General features: G+C 38.0%; 1 protein-coding gene across 3 annotated transcripts in view; it reads left to right on the top strand.

Moving 5' to 3' along the window:
• Positions 1-19793, top strand: part of SPTY2D1 (SPT2 chromatin protein domain containing 1) — a 128383-nt gene that overhangs the window by 12623 nt on the left and 95967 nt on the right. For all 3 annotated transcript variants that reach the window (XR_008403217.1, XM_053720670.1, XM_053720669.1), the window contains exon 2: positions 15811-15925. Coding sequence is in view for 2 of the 3 variants with exons in the window: in XM_053720670.1 (XP_053576645.1) it covers positions 15811-15925 (115 nt within the window). In the remaining variant the exon portion in view is untranslated. The remainder of the gene's footprint in view (positions 1-15810; positions 15926-19793) is intronic.

The raw sequence follows: 19793 nt of genomic DNA, 5'->3' as shown, positions 1-19793 counted from the left end.
GTGTCCACTCCCCCTGTATCATGTGACAGCCATCAGCTAATCACAAATGCATATACGTATATTCTGTGAATTCTTGCACATGCTCAGTAGGTGCTGGTGACTAAAAAAAGAAATATAAAAAGACTGAGCACATTTTGTTAATGGAAGTGCTTTATCCAATTCATGAAAGTTTAATTTCGACTTGAGTGTCCCTTTAGCTATTTTTTTGCCATTTGTGTGAGTTGTAACTTTCTCTTTCAGGTAACTGTATTAAAGGGACAGTGTCTTGCAGGAGTGTATTAAATTATTTACAGATTGCTCCTTTATCTCGATTTTGTCATTTTCAAAAGCTGGATTTGCCTGTTGTGTCCCCACTGATACTGAAAATTTAAATACTTAACCCCTTCCTGCCGCAAGTGTTTAACATCGGAACAAAGTTCTAATGTAAACAGTTGGTGGAAAAATGAAATCACATAATCATTGATGCGCTCATGTGATTTCAAGGCTGGGATCGGAACATGGTGATTGCTAGGCACAGCTCCCAGTACGATTATTTTTATTTATTTTTTAAAATAATTTTTATTTGAGGTTTAACATAAGGTATACACGGAATATACAATACAGTGACACCATAAAAATGTTTGAAATGAAAACAGAAGATACAATATTGTGATTGGTTATATGCATTACATAGAAAGGTACAAAGAAATGGGCACAATACGTAGGCAGTATACCAAAACTTTTATATACCCCCAAGATGATAGATGAGGCCCCTTTTGGACCTCCACTCTAGATGAAGTGGGTATTGGAGGTATAAAACAACTAAGGAGACCACTCTTGGATCTCAACTGAACAACCTCATTTTCTGTTTTTACATTAGTATGAATAAAGGTGAAGGTATTATGTTTGAGGCTTGAAAAGGCATTCATAGGATATATAATCACATAACATAAGTGTAATGTTGGAATACAAACACCAAGGAATATTGTAGGTTGGTAAAATATATTTCTGAAAAGAAATAATAAAATAACTGTATGCAGATAGTATGCCTAACAATTTGTTCACCTCCAAAGTGAAATTAGAGGCCACTTTTGGACCTCCTCTCTAATTAATCAGGTTAATGGAGGCTGGTACCAACAAAAAGGACCACTTTTGGGTCCTAACTGCAAACCTCATTAAAATTGGTAGTCGTTCAACCAAGGCAGAATCAGTATTATTTAAGAAGCTCTTATTTAAAACATTTTTTTTTTTTCTTTCTGACAATCTTAGTGTACCGGAGGACTTTATCATTTAAGCATATTTCTTAAGACATACTACGAGTGACAGTCTATCGCCATAGAAGTAACCATGCATATATAGAAATATACGTTTGGGCAACGCTAAGGCTAAGCACTTGGGATTGTCAAATTATTAGTTATATAGACCCATGTGATGAGTACGTTACATAGAGAGACAGAAAATAACCTTGCCATGTGGTGATATAATTAGAGCAGATTGTGGTTCACTGAATGTAGAATTATAGTGAGTCAGTCCTCTTGTGAGGCCAAATGCAAAATATCCTGCTGAGGCCAGGGCCCCGCCATCCCGGCCACAGACAGCACGACTCCTACTCCCCCACCCCCTCAAAGAGTCAGTGGCTTGATCTTTTAGGGATACTTGCAATATCCAATTAAACCACTCTTTAAGGCAGGATCACTACTGCTGAGTTAGTAGTACTGTACACTGGTAACATGTGTAGGATTGGAAATTAAACATTCAACTTTTATATTGAACAGGCTACTTATGTAACTATGAATAAAACCAACAAAAACACTGTTTTACACAGATGAGATCTATAGCTTATATAAACAGGAAATATGAACAGGAACCGTCCAATTTCAGTGTAACCGGGTATAGTTAATGCAATTTAACTTGAGCTGTCAAAGGCCCTGAGGTATCAGTACCCGGTGAGAAGTCCGTGCAACTTAAAACGGTCAAATAAGTAGGAGTTGCGAGGAGTTCACTGCTCACCTCTTTAATCCGTATGCATGTTGCGGTCTAACCCACCCCGGTCCTTTGCTACAGTCCTTTATGCCTCAAGTCACACACGGGTACGCTGAGACTTGGGCAAGCTAGTCTGTATGTCTGAATGCGCCTCCTTATAGCTAGCGATCGTGAGCTAGGAACTCTTAAAGGGACACTGAACCCAAATTTTTTCTTTTGTGATTCAGATAGAGCATGAAATTTAAAGCAACTTTCTAATTTACTCCTATTATCAAATTTTCTTCATTCTCTTGGTATCTTTATTTCAAATGCAAGATTGTTAGTTTAGATGCCGGCCCATTTTTGGTGAACAACCTGGGTTGTCTTTGCTGATTGGTGGATAAATTCATCTACCAATAGAAAAGTGCTGTCCAGAGTTCTGAACCCAAAAAAAGCTTAGATGCCTTCTTTTTCAAATAAAGATAGCAAGACAACGAAGAAAATTTGATAATAGGAGTAAATGAGAAAGTTGCTTAAAATTGCATGCTCTATCTGAATCCCAAAATAAACAATTTGGGTTCCGTGTCCCTTTGACATGCTATCTCCATAGTGAAGCAAGGTTTTAGGTACATTATATATCACAAAAGGCATGCAACCCTCTCTCCTTGATAACGGTTTTGTGAGCTGTGATGCCTGGGTGTCAGACAATGCGATGCTGTGCTGGACTTCTTGGTTCTGCTGGGTACATCTATACGAAGGCAACATGCACTCCGGAACTGATATGACAGCGTACTGAGTTGGTGTGGTGAGATTTACCGCATTCATATTGTCTAGATACTCAGTGTCAGCCTGAGCTAGCTCTTTCTGCAAGCGATATCCATCAGATAGCGGTGTTGCAGTCAGCTTAGCTGTTGGAAGTTTACCGTCCATGAGGGGCTCCAGGTCAGACACCACTGCGCTCTCGATATTGTGTTGTTGAATTGCGTTAGCGCCATTTCCCCAGGCCAGAGCTACGTCTCTCCTGAGCCGTGCAAAGTGTTCATCCAAAATTTTGGCGATCTGATTAAGTAGGAGAATATCTTTGGACTCCATCCGGTATTTGAATCCCCACTGAGAATAGGTAGGATCGGAACTCTCCAGGTTCCTTCTAACGACAGAGGCCCAGGGCGCTCTGCCGGGGGGTTATGTAAGAGGCCAGAGCCTCAGAAAGTCTCCGGTTAATTGCAGCTGACCCTGATCAGAGTAATAGTCAGTGCTGGTTGACGGGCTTCTTCAGCTGTGTCCCGTATGGCAAGTTTGGTTAAGTGATGCCGATTGTAGAGGGTGATTTTTAGTGGATTAATTAAGAAGCTTGTAGCAGCTAACAATTAAGCGACCTGTCATGGCCGCCGCTCGGAAGTTACCCCCAGTACGATTTTTAATTCTCTAAAAGGAGCAGACTGCAGGACACCATATAAGGAGTTAAAGCCCAACGCGGTTGGGGTGGCATAGAACGTCCTAACGACCTGAGGCTGTTAAAGGGATTCTAAACCCAAATGTTAAGCAACTTTTTAATTTACTCCTATTATCAAATTTTCTTTGCTCTCTTGCTATCTTTATTTAAAAAGCAAAAATGTAAGCTTAGGAGCCGGCCCATTTTTGTTTCAGAACTTGGGTTATGCTAGCTTATTGGTGGCTAAAAGTAGTTACCAATAAGCAAGCACTATCCAGGTTGCTGAACCTAAAATGGGTCGGCTCCTAAGCTTTAAAATCATGCTTTTTAAATTAAGATAGCAAGAGAATGAAGAAAAATTGATAATAGGAGTAAATTAGAAAGTTGCTTAACAGTGCATGTTCTGTAGTTCCACCTCTGATTGGAAACACATTAAAGGGAAACCAAATTCACAGTGCAGCCTATCAGCAGTGCTGAGGTCATGCACTCTTTTACTGGGATCTCATGAGATTGAACTTAAAGGAACATAAAACCCAATTTTTTTCTGATAGTACATACAATTTTAAACAACTTTCTAATTTACTTCTATTATCATATTTTCTTCGTTTTCTTGTTATCCTTATTTGAAAAGCAGAAATGTAAGCTCAAGAGCAGCAATGTTATACATTAGCAGTAGCACTAGATGGCAGCACTATTTCCTGTCCTGTAGTGCTTCAGGCATGTGCATGCTACCTACCTAGGTATCTCTTTAACAAAGAATAACATGAGAATGAAACATTTTTGATAATAGAAGTAAATTGGAAACTTTTTAAAAATTGTTATTCTCTGTCTGAATAACGGAAATTTTTTGGGGGGGTTAATGTCCCTTTAACTCTCATGAGATTTCATAGTAAACTTCCTAAAACTGAATAGGGAAATAAAATGAGTGTGCATGAGGCACGCTCCCTTGCAGGTCCCGGGACAGACCTACTGATTTGCTGCTTAAAGTCCTTTACAATGGGATGTGGCTACTGACGAACTTTTCACGTAAAATATCTTTCTTTTTTACATAGAGATGCTCATGTGATATTTTATAGTCAGCTTTTTTACCGCTATGCTGCAGCATTTTCAAGTGTTTCACATTTGGGTATCATGGCCCTTTACAAGTAATGGTCAACTACAATGCTGATGACATACCCAATGACCAATGCACAGCTTGACTCATGTGACCTAACCGCCTGTTATCAATAGAGGATATTCACATAACAAACCTAACCCTGTTCTAACCCTGTTCTATATCTGTCACTTTAACCTCAGCAGAGGTGATAAGATACAATACAATAAAACAATAAGATGATACAATGATTGATAAGATACAATACAATAAAACAAAACAAGTTTTGCTAACAAAATAACATTTGCAGTTAAATATGTGGATTGTAAATTCCTGGAAATATGTTAACGTGTGCTCAGCCAAAGCATTACTGCATATGATTTGTGATGTTCGCATGCTTGGGCACACTAACCCTGTATCACCCTATAACTTTACACCCCTCCTACCCATAGAAACTGTGCAGATAAAACTGAGGAGGGCATAGTAACTGATAGCTGGAAATGCTGGTTTCTTCCTCTCGTCTTGTCTCATGCTTCCATTATAGGGACAGTAAAGTCAAAATTATTTACATAGAACAATCAATTTACGCAAATACAACCTCAAAGAAACTCAAAAGCTTGCATGTGTCTTTATGGCAGCAATGTTTGTAGTAATGTTATACATTGTAGCAAACGCTACTGCCATAGAAGGCAAAAGACACGTGCATGCTCCTGAGCATGCCTGTTTTCTCTTCAACAAATTTATTCCAAAGGGATAGTCAAGTCAAATTTAAACTTGAATTATTCAGATAGAGCAGGTGTGCTCTAAGTAGGTGTGGTGTTTGAATGCTAATACATAGGACACAAGGAGCATATTTGTGTATGGCGCTGAGGGATAACTTACTAGAAGCATTTTTGGTTGTAGAAGTGTAATGTACATTTTAATTTTGACAACTATTTTATAAATATCTATGCCCCTGTTGGAAAACGGAACTAAAGAGAGTAAAATGAGATTTGTTAGGAGCGGGTGTGTTTTTGTGTGTGTAAATAGATATGAACTTTTTGTGTAACACAAGTACGTGCTTAACAATTCCATTTAATTATTATTATACTAAAATATTTACTATAAACACTCCTTTTAGCATAAAAGAGATGTGTGGTTGGCTCTTCGGTATAGTTGCCGGTGTAGTGTCAAAATCTGCGACGCAACGGAATTTGTGACAGTTACGTCACCACATTCCTGACCGCACACGTGACTGGTTGACCACCAATCACCTGCTACAGACACCTCCTTCCAGATTTTGACACTACACCGTGAGGGGTCGCAGAATCAGACGGAACAGCTGAGCAGTCATTTGAAAAGAATGAAATAGAGCAGTCGCTCGTCAAAGATTCAACATATTTTTAACTTTCATAGGCATTTCCATATTAGTAGTATCTGTTTCGGACTGCTAATAAATGTATGAAGGCATGGTAAGCTGTGGAGCAGCGGCGCTTCAGTGAAGGCTGCAAAATCAGAAAGGCTCAGCTGTTCCGTCTGATTCTGCGACCCCTCACGGTTTAGTGTCAAAATCTGGAAGGAGGTGTCTGTAGCAGGTGATTGGCGGTCAACCAGTCACGTGTGCGGTCAGGAATGTGGTGACGCAACGGTCACAAATTCAGTCGGGTCGCAGATTTTGACACTACACCGGTTCCTAAAAGTGAAATAAACTTGTCATCCAACTGCAATACAGAATAGTTTATTGTTGTAATTTGTCTTTCTGTGCCCCTTTAAAACATTTGAATCTGGTGAGAGCTGAACAAGGGACTGCCAGTGAGCAGAATTATATGCTGGGCTGGTTGTTTGTGTGTGTGTAGGGGGTGGGGAGGGTTAAGTGCTTCGTCAGCAGCTGAACATCCAAATCATCCGGTGACTGCTGCAGCTCTATAACCTGTTGCTGCTTAGATAACTCCAAAGTACTAAATGCAAATAGTGTGCTGCTGTGGATTCTTCACAAAAGGTTTAGATTGTCTTTCTGTTCTGGAAAAAAGGGGACAAAATAAATAAACTGTTTGTTTTTTAAATAATTGTTATATTACAATATAAGGTGGTTTATGTCCTGTTTAAATATGATAAAGATCTGCTTTGTATTCTTTACAGTGTTTATTCTGCACAAGATCTTCTTTTGCCTGAATTAATCAATGAGCAATTGTGTTATAATAGGTTAGGGACGCCTGCTCATCTCTTGTTTTCCCTTTTAATTTCTGTAAGTTTTTATTTATCCCACATGTAAATTACAGCAAATATTGATGCATAGGTCTAAAATGTTGATGATTTGTTTCAAAATAAATATACTAAAATAAATCCCTGTGAGATTATTACTTTACCAGTCTATTTATAACTGCCCCTAACTGTCTTCAGCACTATGGATAACTGAGCGACCTTGTAGTCCGTTGTTGCTTTTATGTATAGTAAGACAACTTTGCAATATACTTATTTGCCTCCTTTCCTGTAATTTGTCTGAAAATTGTGGATTTTCCTGTCCAAACACTGTGTGTACATGACAGGTTTCAGAAGACTTGCTACATATATGTCCATAATTTGTCGTTTATTATCATATTGTGTCTGCTGAAACCAAACAATGGATATTTTGTTAACATCATGTCAGTGACAAGCCTTATCTTAACTCCGGATTGGCTCCTCCAAATAAGGAAAGTGGTGGCTGGTGTTTGATGATAAAAAAACTATTGCAACAATTAAGGATCATATTCACTCTGCTAATATCTGCAGGAAATAATTGTTGTAGTTTACTTTGTATCCTTTTTTGAAGACCATACCAAGGTTGGCTCATTAAACTATATTGGCCTGCAGTGATCAACAATATATAACCTTGTTAACACTGTTACTGCAAATATTACATAAAAATGCACGTGCACGCTCCTGAGCCTACTTAGGTATGCTCTTTAAGCGCATAAAGGCAAATGATAATAGAAGTAAAATGGAAGTTTATTTCATTTGCGTTCTCTTTCTGAAACATGAAATATTAGATCATTAAACGCAGTAGAATTGCATAATAAACAATGCAAAAGCACTTAGTTTGAATGTCACATGATTTTTTATTTTTTTTCTGACACCATTCAAAGTTTTATTTTCCTTGCCACTGCATCATGTGACAGCCATCGGCCAATCACAGTATGCATTTACAAATATTCTGTGAATCTTACACATGCTCAGTAGGAACTGGTACATCAGAAAGTGTGCATATAAAAAGATTGTGTGCATTTAGATAATGGATGTGAATTTAAAAGTTGTTTAAAATTGTGTGCTCTATCTGAATCATGAGTTTAATTTTTACTTTAGTGTCCCTTTTAGTGTTATGTCTTATTAACATTTTATTTTCATACCAAAAAAAACACTTTAATGTGTAAATTGCGCTATTTTCTTTTGTGTATAAGGTCCCTTTAGCCTACAGATAATAAAAACATATTTCTATAATTTAAAATACATATGCCCGGTAGCTAACATTTATATAGGTCCCTTTAGCCTACAACACCCATTACTTCTAGAGAAGAAAACATAAAACTTATTTCTATAATTGTAAAATACATATGCCCGGTAGCTAACATTTATATAGGTCCCTTTAGCCTACAACACCCATTACTTCTAGAGAAGAAAACATAAAACTTATTTCTATAATTGTAAAATACATATGCCTGGTAGCTAACATTTATTTAGGTCCCTTTAAAAACTAAGATGGGTAAAAAAGTGACAAACTGTTACTTGCCCAGATGGGTTTTGCTCAGTCTGACACAGGCTGTGACCGTATTTCATCATTCTCCGCATGGGCTTTAGTGCCTCCCTAAAGGAAGACACGCATTTATAGTAATTACCCATCTGAGCCTTCTCTCTCACCCTAAGCCCCAGACACCCAAGGTTGCATATAGTAATGAGATACAAATCACCATTATATAGAGAAAGCTTGTATTGCTGGTATCCTATGTGTGTCTGCCATATCAGACAGCGCCTCCATGTGTAGTCTGACCTATCAGCAAAGACATGATCTGGTGAGTGTTATTTAACCCCTTTGCTACTGTTTATTTCATAGGAAAACTTGCTCAAAATACCAGATTTTTTATTTTTTTTTTAGCATTTTCGCTATCACTCAATTTAAGCAGAATTTTTTTTTTTAACCTATCAAAACTAATATTTATTTTAAGTAGTTAACCCAAGGCATTGATCTAGGCCCATTTTAGTATATTTCATGTCACTGTTTTGCTGTTAAATGCAATCATATATAAAACAAAAACTTTGGGTTTCTTGTAATGAACGTGTGTGTTATCCCACCCTATAAATGAGTTAAACTTGTAATGAACGTGTGTGTGTTATCCCACCCTATAAATGAGTTAAACTTGTAATGAACGTGTGTGTTATCCCACCCTATAAATGAGTTAAACTTGTAATGAACGTGTGTGTTATCCCACCCTATAAATGAGTTAAACTTGTAATGAACGTGTGTGTTATCCCACCCTATAAATGAGTTAAACTTGTAATGAACGTGTGTGTTATCCCACCCTATAAATGAGTTAAACTTGTAATGAACCTGTGTGTTATCCCACCCTATAAATGAGTTAAACTTGTAATAAACCTGTGTGTTATCCCACCCTATAAATTGATCTAGGCCCATTTTAGTATATTTCATGCCACTGTTTTGCCGTTAAATGCAATCCTATATAAAACAAAAACTTTGGGTTTCTTGTAATGAACGTGTGTGTTATCCCACCCTATAAATGAGTTAAACTTGTAATGAACGTGTGTGTTATCCCACCCTATAAATGAGTTAAACTTGTAATGAACCTGTGTGTTATCCCACCCTATAAATGAGTTAAACTTGTAATAAACCTGTGTGTTATCCCACCCTATAAATTGATCTAGGCCCATTTTAGTATATTTCATGCCACTGTTTTGCCGTTAAATGCAATCCTATATAAAACAAAAACTTTGGGTTTCTTGTAATGAACGTGTGTGTTATCCCACCCTATAAATGAGTTAAACTTGTAATGAACGTGTGTGTTATCCCACCCTATAAATGAGTTAAACTTGTAATGAACCTGTGTGTTATCCCACCCTATAAATGAGTTAAACTTGTAATGAACCTGTGTGTTATCCCACCCTATAAATGAGTTAAACTTGTAATAAACCTGTGTGTTATCCCAGCCTATAAATGAGTTAAACTTGATTAGTCATTTGCCACTACGTTTACTTGAAATATTAAAGGGACATAAAACCCACAGTTTTTCTGCCACGATTCCGATAGAACTTCCCAATTAGCTTCTATTATCAAATTTGCTTCATTCTCTTGGTATCCTTTATTGAAGGAGAAACAATGCACTACTGGGAGCTAGCTGAGCACATCAGTGAGTCAATGACAAGAGGTATATATATATGCAGCCACCAATCAGCAGCTAGCTACATCGAGTGCTTTTGAGGAAATGTGCATGCTCCTGAGCTTATCTCCCTGCTTTCTTTCATGTAATTGGCAAGAGTCCATGAGCTAGTGACGTATGGGATATACAATACTACCAGGAGGGACAAAGTTTCCTAAACTTCAAAATGCCTATAAATACACCCCTCACCACACCCACAATTCAGTTTTACAAACTTTGCCTCCAAGTCTGTGCTTGATTTCTTCTATGATAAGCGCTTCTCAGCATTTTGAAGCCTGTTTCCTCTGAGTACAGTGAATGTCAGAGGGATGTGAAGGGAGTATCACCTATTGAATTATATGGTTTTCCTCACAGGGATCTATTTCATAGGTTCTCTGTTATCGGTCGTAGAGATTCATCTCCTACCTCCCTTTTCAGATCGACGATATACTCTCATATTCCATTACCTCTACTGATAGCCAAACCAGTACTGAAACGGTTATCTGCTATATGTGGATAGGTGTCTTTTGGTAAGTATGTTTTCATTACTTAAGACACTCTCAGCTATGGTTTGGCACTTTATGTATTAATATAAAGTTCTAAATATATGTATTGTACTTATATTTGCCATGAGTCAGGTTTATGTATATTTCCTTTTGCAGACTATCAGTTTCAAAATTGGGAAAACGTGTTTAGGTTGCAAGTTATTTTCTTACCCGGGGTATAGTCTTTTCTTCAAAATTGACTGTTTTCATTAATTTTCATGGACAAAATTTAGGCTCGCAAGGCTGCAAAATGTTGATATTTATTGCGTCATTCTTGGCACGAGAATTCCTATACTTGCTATACTTACTATTTAAACCCCACTTCCTATATGCCTCTTTTCCCATTCCTGAAACTGCATATAAGGAAATTGTTAATTTTGCTTTATTTGTTGTTTTTTTTCTCTTACATTTGCAAGATGTCTCAATCTGATCTTGTCTCAGAAACCACTATTGGATCCCTGCTGCCTGATAAGTTCTACCAAAGATAAGTGTATCCTGTTGTAAGTTAGCGGAGATCATATCTCCAGCTGTAGTATGTAACAGTTGTCATGATAAGCTTTTACATGCAGAGAATGTATCCATCAGTACTAGTACAATGCTTGTTGTTCCTTCAACATCTAATGTACATGATATCCCTGTGAATATAAAAGATTTTTTTGCAGATGCGATTCAGAAGGCTTTGTCTGCCATCCCGCCTTCTAATAAACGTTAAAGGTCTTTTAAAACTTCTCATAAAGATGATGAAATTTCAAATGACCGAAAACATACTGAATTATCCTCCTCTGATGATGATCTATCTGATTTAGAAGATCCTACCTCAGATATTGACACTGACAAATCTACTTATCTGTTTAAGATGAAGTATATTCGTTCTTTGGTAAAAGAGGTGTTAATTACATTGGATATTGAGGAAACTAGTCCTCTTGATATTAAAACTAGTAAACGTTTAAATTCTGTTTTATAAACCTCCTGTGGTTACTCCAGAGGTTTTTCCAGTTCCTGATGCTATTTCTGTTATGATTTCAAAGGAATGGAATAGGCCTGGTACTTCTTTTATTCCTTCTAGATTTAAAAAGTTGTATCCTATGCCAGCAGCCAGATTGGAGTTTTGGGGAAAAATCCCCAAAGTTGATGGGGCTATTTCTACTCTTGCCAAACATACTACTATCCCTATGGAATAAAGTACTTCTTTTAATGATCCTTTAGATAGGAAACTTGCATCTTAGCTAAGGAAAGCTTATTTATATTCTGGCTATCTTCTCAGGCCTGCAATTTCTATAGCTGATGTTGCAGCTGCATCAACCTTCTGGTTGGAAAGCTTAGCTCAACAGGAAACAGATTCTGATTTTTCTAGCATTATTCGCTTGCTTCAACATGCTAATCATTTTATCTGTGATGCTATTTTTGATATAATCAAAATTGATGTTAAATCTATGTCTTTAGCTATTTTAGCTAGAAGAGATTTGTGGCTCAAATATTGAAATGCTGACATGGTATCTAAGTCTCTAGATTACTATCTCTTTCTTTCCAAGGTAACAATTTATTTGGTTCTCAGTTGGATTCCATTATTTCAACTATCACTGGGGGGAAGGGAGTTTTTTTTTACCTCAGGATAAAAGATCTAAAGCTTCTAATCATTTTCGTTCTTTTCGAAAGAATGAGAAACGGAAACCAAATCCTTCCCCCAAGGAATCTGGATCCAATTGGAAGCCTTCTTCATGTTGGAATAAATCCAAGCCTTTTAAGAAACCAAAGCCAGCCCCCAAGTCTGCATGATGGTGCGGCCCTCATTCCAGTTCAGCTGGTTGGGGGGCAGATTAAAAAATTTTCCAGAACGTTTGGGTAGATTCTGTCCAAAATCATTGGATTCAGAGCATTTTCTTTCAAGGGTATCGAATAGGATTCAGAATAAGACCTCCTGTGATTTTCTCTCGCGCATTCCAGCAAATCCATTAAAGGTTCAGGCTTTTCTGAAGTGTGTTTCAGATCTAGAGCTTTCAGGGGTAATTATACCAGTTCTGTTTCAGGAACAGGGTCTGGGGTTTTATTCAAATCTATTCATTGTCCCAAAGAGAGAAAATTAATTCAGGCCAGTTCTGGATCTGAAAATTTTGAACCATTTTGTAAGATTGCCAACTTTCAAAATGGTGACTATAAGGACTATTCTGCCTTTTGTTTAGCAAGGTCATTATATGTCCACTATAGACTTACAGGATGCATATCTTCACATTCCAATTCATCCAGATCACTATCGGTTTCTGAGATAATCTTTTCTAAACAAGCATTACCAATTTGTCGCTTTTCCATTTGGCCTAGCGACAGCTCCAATAATTTTTTCAAAGGTTCTCGGTGCCCTGCTCTCTAATCGGAGAACAGGGCATTGTGGTTCCTTATTTGGACGATATCTTGGTACTAGCTCAGTCTTTACATTCTGCAGAATCTCACACAAATCAATTAGTGTTTCTTCAAAGACATGGTTGGAGCATCAATTTACCAAAAAGTTCCTTGATTCCTCAGACAAGGGTCACCTTTTTAGGTTTCCAGATAGATTCAGTGTCCATGACTCTGTCTCTAAAAGACAAGAGACGAATAAAATTGGTTTCAGCTTGTCGGAACCTTCAGTCTGTCATTCCTTTCAGTGGCTATGTGCATGGAAGTTTTAGGTCTCATGACTGCAGCATCGGACGCGATCCCCTTTGTTCGTTTTCATATGAGACCTCTTCGGCTTTGTATGCTGAATCAATGGTGCAGGGATTATACAAAGATATCACAGTTAATATCCTTAAATCCCAATGTTTGACTCTCTCAGACTTGGTGGTTAGACCACCATCGTATAGTTCAAGGGGCCTCCTTTGTTTGTCCAACCTGGACTGTAATCACAACAGATGCAAGTCTTTCAGGTTGGGGAGCTGTCTGGGGATATCCGACAGCACAAGGGGTTTGGAAATCTCAAGAGGTGAGGTTACCAATCAATATTTTAGAACTCTGTACTATTTTCAGGGCTCTTCAGGTTTGGCCTCTGTTAAAGGAGAGAACCATTCATTTGTTTTCAGACAGACAATATCACAACTGTGGTATATGTCAATCATCAGGGTGGGACTCGCAGTCCCCTAGCTATGAAAAAAGTATCTTGGATACTTGCTTGAACGGAATCCAGCTCTTGTCTAATTTCTGCAGTACATAGCCCAGGTGTAGACAATTGGGAAGCGGATTATCTCAGCTGTCAGACTTAACATCCGGAGGAGTGGTCACTCCATCCAGATGTGTTTTTTCAGATTGTTCAGATGTGGGGTCTTTCAGAAATAGATCTGATGGCTTCCCATCTGAACAAGAAACTTCCCAGGTACCTGTCCAGGTCCAGGGATTCTCAGGAGGAGTTGGTGGATGCGTTAGCAGTTCCTTGGTTTAACCAACCTGCTTATATCTTCCCGCCTCTAGTTCTTTTTCCAAAAGTGATCTCCAAGATCATCATGGAACATTCGTTTGTGTTTCTGGTAGCACCAGCATGGCCTCACAGGTTCTGGTATGCGGACCTTTTCCGGATGTCCAGTTGTCAACCTTGGCCACTTTCTTTAAAACCAGATATTCTGTCTCAAGGACCGTTTTTCCACATTAAATTTGAAGGTATGGAAATTGAACGCTTAGTGCTTAGTCATAGAGGTTTCTCTGGCTCAGTGATTGATACTATCAGTGATGGATACTATGTTACAGGCTCGTAAATCTGTTTCTAGGAAGATTTATTGAGTTTGGAAGACTTATATTTCATGGTGTTCTTTTCATAAATTCTCCTGGCATTCTTTTAGAATTCCTAGAATTTTACAGTTTCTTCAGGATGGTTTGTATAAAGGTTTGTCTGCAAGTTCCTTGAAGGAACAAATCTCTGCTTTTTCTGATTTGACAGAAAGATTGCTAAACTTCCTGATATTCACTGTTTTGTTCAGGCTTTGGTCCATATCAAGCCTGTCATTAAATCAATCTCTACTCCTTGGAGTCTTAATTTGGTCTTGAGAGCTTTACAGGTTCCTCCTTTTGAGCCTATGCATTCTTTGGATATTAAACTACTTTCTTGGAAAGTGTTGTACCTTTTGGCTATCTCTTCTGCTAGAAGAGTTTCTGAATTATCTGCTCTTTCTTGTGAGTCACCTTTTCTGATTTGTCATCAAGATAAGGCAGTTTTGCGGACTTAATTTACTTTTTTACCTAAAGTTGTTAATTCTGACAACATTAATAGGGAAATTGTTGTCCCCTCTTTGTGTCCTAATCCTAAGAATTCTTTGGAGAGATCCTTACATTCTCTGGATGTTGTAAGAGCTTTGAAATATTATGTTGAAGCTACTAAAGATTTCAGGAATACTTCTAGTCTATTTGTTGTCTTTTCTGGTTCTAGGAAAGGTCAGAAAGCTTCTGCCATTTCCTTGGCATCTTGGTTAAAGCTTTTGATTCATAAGGCTCATATGGAGTCGGGTCAGGCCCCGCCTCAGAGAATCACAGCTCATTCTACTAGATCAGTCACCACTTTGTGGGTGAAGCTTCATTTGATCAGATTTGCAAAGCAGTGACTTGGTCTACTTTGCATATATTTACTAAATTCTACCGTTTTGATGTATTTGCCTCTTCGGAAGCAGTTTTTGGTAGAAAAGTTCTTCAGGCAGCTGTTTTAGTTTGATTCCTCTGATTATGTTTTAATTTTTTTTTTTCTTTTCAATTTTAAGAATAACTTATTCTTTTGGTTGTGGATTTAATTTTTCAGCGGAAAATGGCTGTTTTTTATTTTATCCCTCCCTCTCTAGTGACTCTTCAGTGGAGTTCCACATCTTGGGTATTACTATCCCATACGTCACTAGCTTGTGGACTCTTGCCAATTGCATGAAAGAAAACATTATTTATGTAAGAACTTATCTGATAAATTCATTTCTTTCATATTGGCAAGAGTCCATGAGACCCACCCTTTATATGCTGGTTATGTTTTTTTTGTATAAAGCACAATTATATTTCAAATTCCTTTTTTTTATGCTTTTTACTCCTTTTTTTTCTATCACCCCACTACTTGGCTATTCATTAAAGTGAATTGTGGGTGTGGTGAGGGGTGTATTTATAGGCATTTTGAGGTTTGGGAAACTTTGCCCCTCCTTGTAGGATTGTATATCCCATACGTCACTAGCTCAGTTGTTTGCATTTTTATGCTCTCTCTGAATCTGGAAAGGACATTTTTGGGCTTCATGTGCCTTTTAATTTTCCTATAAATAAGTTTTTTTTTCTAACAAATACATTTTAAAACCTACTACACTTTGTTGTCGCTCTTATTTACGTAACAAATAAATATCACGTTTAGTGTGAATCCCAAGAAAATGAAATCTGAAGGTTAGTTTTATATTTGTTTTTTTTATAAACCCCGCTCTTCTTCTTCTCTTGCAACAGAAAAGGTACAGCCTGGCAGTGGGACCACCAAAAAAGGATCCGAAGGTTAAGGGCGTTCACTCTGCTGCAGTGCAAGCGTTCCTCAAGAAAAAAGAGGAGGAAATACGACAAAAAGGTATCATTGCAAGAATGTAAAGAGCAGATTAAAGGGACGGTAAAGTAAAAATGAAACTTAAATTGAATGGATAAAGTTACATTTTAAACAACTTTCCAATTTACTTCTATTATCAATTTTCTTAGTTCTCTTGGTATTCTTTGTTAATTAGTAATCCTAGGTGAGCTCAGGAGTGTGCATGTGTCTATAGCCATCTAGTAGCAGTGTTTTACAATGATGCAAATACTGCTGCCATAGACTGCTAAGGACATGTGCACGCTCCTTAGCTCCTTCCAGCCTAGCTAGGTTTATGCTTCAACAAAGATAACGCGAGAACAAAGCAGTTGTAAATTTGCCTGTTCTATCTGAATCATAAATGTTTAATTTTGACTTTACTGTCCCTTTAATTATGATGGGCACAAGGGTGGGGAGGGAAATGTGTTGTAATTGTTATATTAATTTGTAGCTCTGCACAGGAGGTGCAATAAAGAAATGACGGGGAGCAGGCTAGAGAGAGGAATTTATAGAGCGTTTATAATCCTGGGGTTATCTCATTCCTGGGAATTAGGAGGTTAAAAAAGTTGCTGCTTCATATTTAATATTTAAGAGTTGTCAGTATATGGCCGGGTTATAATACAATATATTTACTAATTATTCTTTAAAACAAACCCCAATAAAATGCATATACGAAACAATTAAAATTAATGTAAATTCCTAAATTCTTTATATTAGTTAAAATTTATAGACACATTTAAAGTGTCAGTAAACCTTAAAAATAATGTTATATAATTATGCACATAGTGCAGAATTATGTAACATTATATTGTCCTTATCTGTATAAAACCTAATATTCCCTTTTAATTTAAAAAAAACCCGGCTGTTTTACAGACCCGCTCTCTGCTGAGCGGGTCTGTTTTATTCACACAGCGCATCGGGCCAGCTGTATAGTCACAGCCCGGCCCGACCGCGCCATTATACACAGTGCAGCTCGCAATAAGTGCAAAGGACTAAAGCCGAGGGGCATGAAATGGTTCTGCAGCAGGACAGCATAGAAACTGTAGTATGAATTCCCCTGTCTGTATGCAAATATCTAAGGCACCATCTGTAGATATGATTTTCTTTCCGTTTCTGCACCTGTTTCACACTCATTTCATAGCTGTCAATAAGTATTTCATAGTGTGTACTAATCTGCATTTCAGCTGTCCCTTAGGGGTACATTTAATATGTGGAGCAGGTGCATGAGCGAGCCTGAAGCCACAGCTTTAAGCAAAAACTGCTTCTTTTTCCTCTCTGCCATCTCAGAAGGGGTGAGATCATCACCATGACACACCTTTTCTTCAGGGTGATTGACATGCCCTGCTCTTCTGCAATTTGTGGCACTGGAGCAGGGGGCGGCATTGCACAAGAAACCTGTTTCTGCATGCGATGCAGCGTCACAAGCGGACAGGTTCCCTGCTCACAATTCTCTGCGCTTGCAATGATAATTAAAAGGCATGACTGGTTTCACTGACATAATGAAAGGACCACGTGTGGCATCTAGCTTGCACAGGCAACTACGAAGGAATTGACTGCTTGTTAATGGTCACCCAGATAAGCTTAGAACAATTTGATCATTTTATAATATCAAAATACTTTTCAAAAGTGATCTGGAGAATACACCCAAAATAGTGTGTCCCATTATTTCACAGCGTGACTTGAAAGCTCGGCAGGTTTTTTATGTGAGCATATATGCTAAAAGTTGTCTCGAGTATGTTGTATACGTGAATGCTTTTTTTATTGCGTTTTTAAACAATGTCGCATTTTTATGTGTAAAGCCTTTGTTTTTTATTATTTTAGTAACTTCTCAATATTTTTCTGATCTTTAGTTAATAACTCTTTAAGAGTCCCTTGCAGCTTCTAGAGTGACGTTTTCTTTTTTTTTTTTACATAGAAGATGTTACTTTATTGTGCTTTAGCTTGTGCTTGACAGTGTGTGCATCAGGAACCTTATGCACAGTGTAAATAATTAAAGGGGCAGTAAACACCTTTTTAATTACAGGATATGGGCTTTACTCAGCAGACTACAACTTAACAAAATGTCTTTTCTCTTGTAAGGTGTATCCAGTCCACGGATTCATCCATTACTTGTGGGATATTCTCCTTCCCAACAGGAAGCTGCAAGAGGATCACCCACAGCAGAGCTGTCTATATAGCTCCTCCCCTAACTGCCACCCCCAGTCATTCTCTTGCAGCTCTCGACAAGGGAAGTAGCTAGAGAGATGTGGTGAATTAATGTAGTTTATCTTCAATCAAAAGTTTATTATTTTCAAATGGTACCGGAGTTGTACTATTTTGGCTTCAGGCAGAAAGGTGAAGAAGAGTCTGCCTGAAGTTTTTTGATGATCTTAGCAGTTTGTAACTAAGGTCCACTGCTGTTCTCACACGTAACTGAAGAGATGGGTAACTTCAGCTGGGGGAATAGCGTGCAGGGTTTCCTGCTCTTAGGTATGTGCAGTTTTAAATTTTTCTAGAGAGATAAGCTAGAAAATGCTGACAGTACCTGATGTATTTAAGGTAAGCCTGATTACAGTGATTTAATAACGACTGGTATCATGCTTGCTGTAAAGGGTAATATTTTTGTTGTTTACTCTCATTACATAATAGATATAACGTTTGCTTGATGTATATAAACGTTTACTACAAATGGTGATAAAACTTTATTCTGGGGCCCAGTTTTTCCACATGGCTGACTAAATTTTGCCTAGGGATAGTTTTTTAAGGCCCTCTCACTGTGAGTACAGGTTGGGAGGGGCCTATTTTCACGCCTTAATTGCGCAGTAGTTTTTGCTACTAGAGACATCCAGCTTCCCTGAAGGAGTCCCCTGACATATAGGACCCCTCTACAGGGTTTTTGTGCCTTCTAAAGTCGTTGTATGGGCAGGTAGGAGCCACAGTAGAGCTGTGGCAGTTGGTTGTGACTTTTGATCCGGTTTTGAAACTAAGGGGTTAATCATCCATTTGCAAGCGGGTGCAATGCTATTTCAGTCTATTATACACACTGTAAAAATTTTGTAGAATTTACTGCTTTTTTTTCACTGTTTTGCAGTTTGTGATTGTTTTTTTCTCTTAAAGGCACAGTACCGTTTTTATTTTTTGCTTGTTCACAGTTAATAAAGTGTTTTCCAAGCTTGCTGGTCTCATTACTAGTCTGTTTAAACATGTCTGACATAGAGGAAACTCATTGTTCATTATGTTTAGAAGCCATTGTGGAACCCCCTCTTAGAATGTGTACCAAATGCACTGATTTTACTATAGATTACAAAGACCATATTCTGGCTTTAAAAAATTTATCACCAGAAGAAATTGACAAGGGGGAAGTTATGCCGTCTAACTCTACCCACGTGTCAGAACCTATTACTCCCGCTCAGGGGACGCCAAGTACATCTAGCGCGCCCATTGCATATACCTTACAAGACATGGCGGCAGTTATGAGTCATACCCTTACAGAGGTGTTATCTAAACTGCCAGGATTACAAGGAAAGTGAGACAGCTCTGGGACTAGAATAAATACAGAGCTCTCTGACGCTTTAGTGGCTATGTCTGATACACCCTCACAATGTACTGAAGCCGAAGCAGGGGAGCTTCAATCTGTGGGTGATTTTTCTGATTCAGGGAAGATACTTCAACCTGATTCTGATATGTCTACATTTAAATTTAAGCTTGAACACCTCCGCATATTGCTCAGGGAGGTCTTAGCAACTCTGGACGACTGTGACGCTATTGTAGTCCCAGAGAAATTATGTAGATTGGATAAATACTATGCAGTACCTACTTACACTGATGTTTTTCCAATCCCTAAGAGGTTTTCTAAAATTATTACTAAGGAATGGGATAGACCAGGTGTACCGTT

This window comes from Bombina bombina, chromosome 7 (genome assembly GCF_027579735.1).
Source record: "Bombina bombina isolate aBomBom1 chromosome 7, aBomBom1.pri, whole genome shotgun sequence".
NCBI classification, from domain to species: Eukaryota; Metazoa; Chordata; class Amphibia; order Anura; family Bombinatoridae; genus Bombina; species Bombina bombina.
Note: the sequence above shows the minus strand (reverse complement) of the source record. Positions and strands in the feature narration are given on the sequence as shown.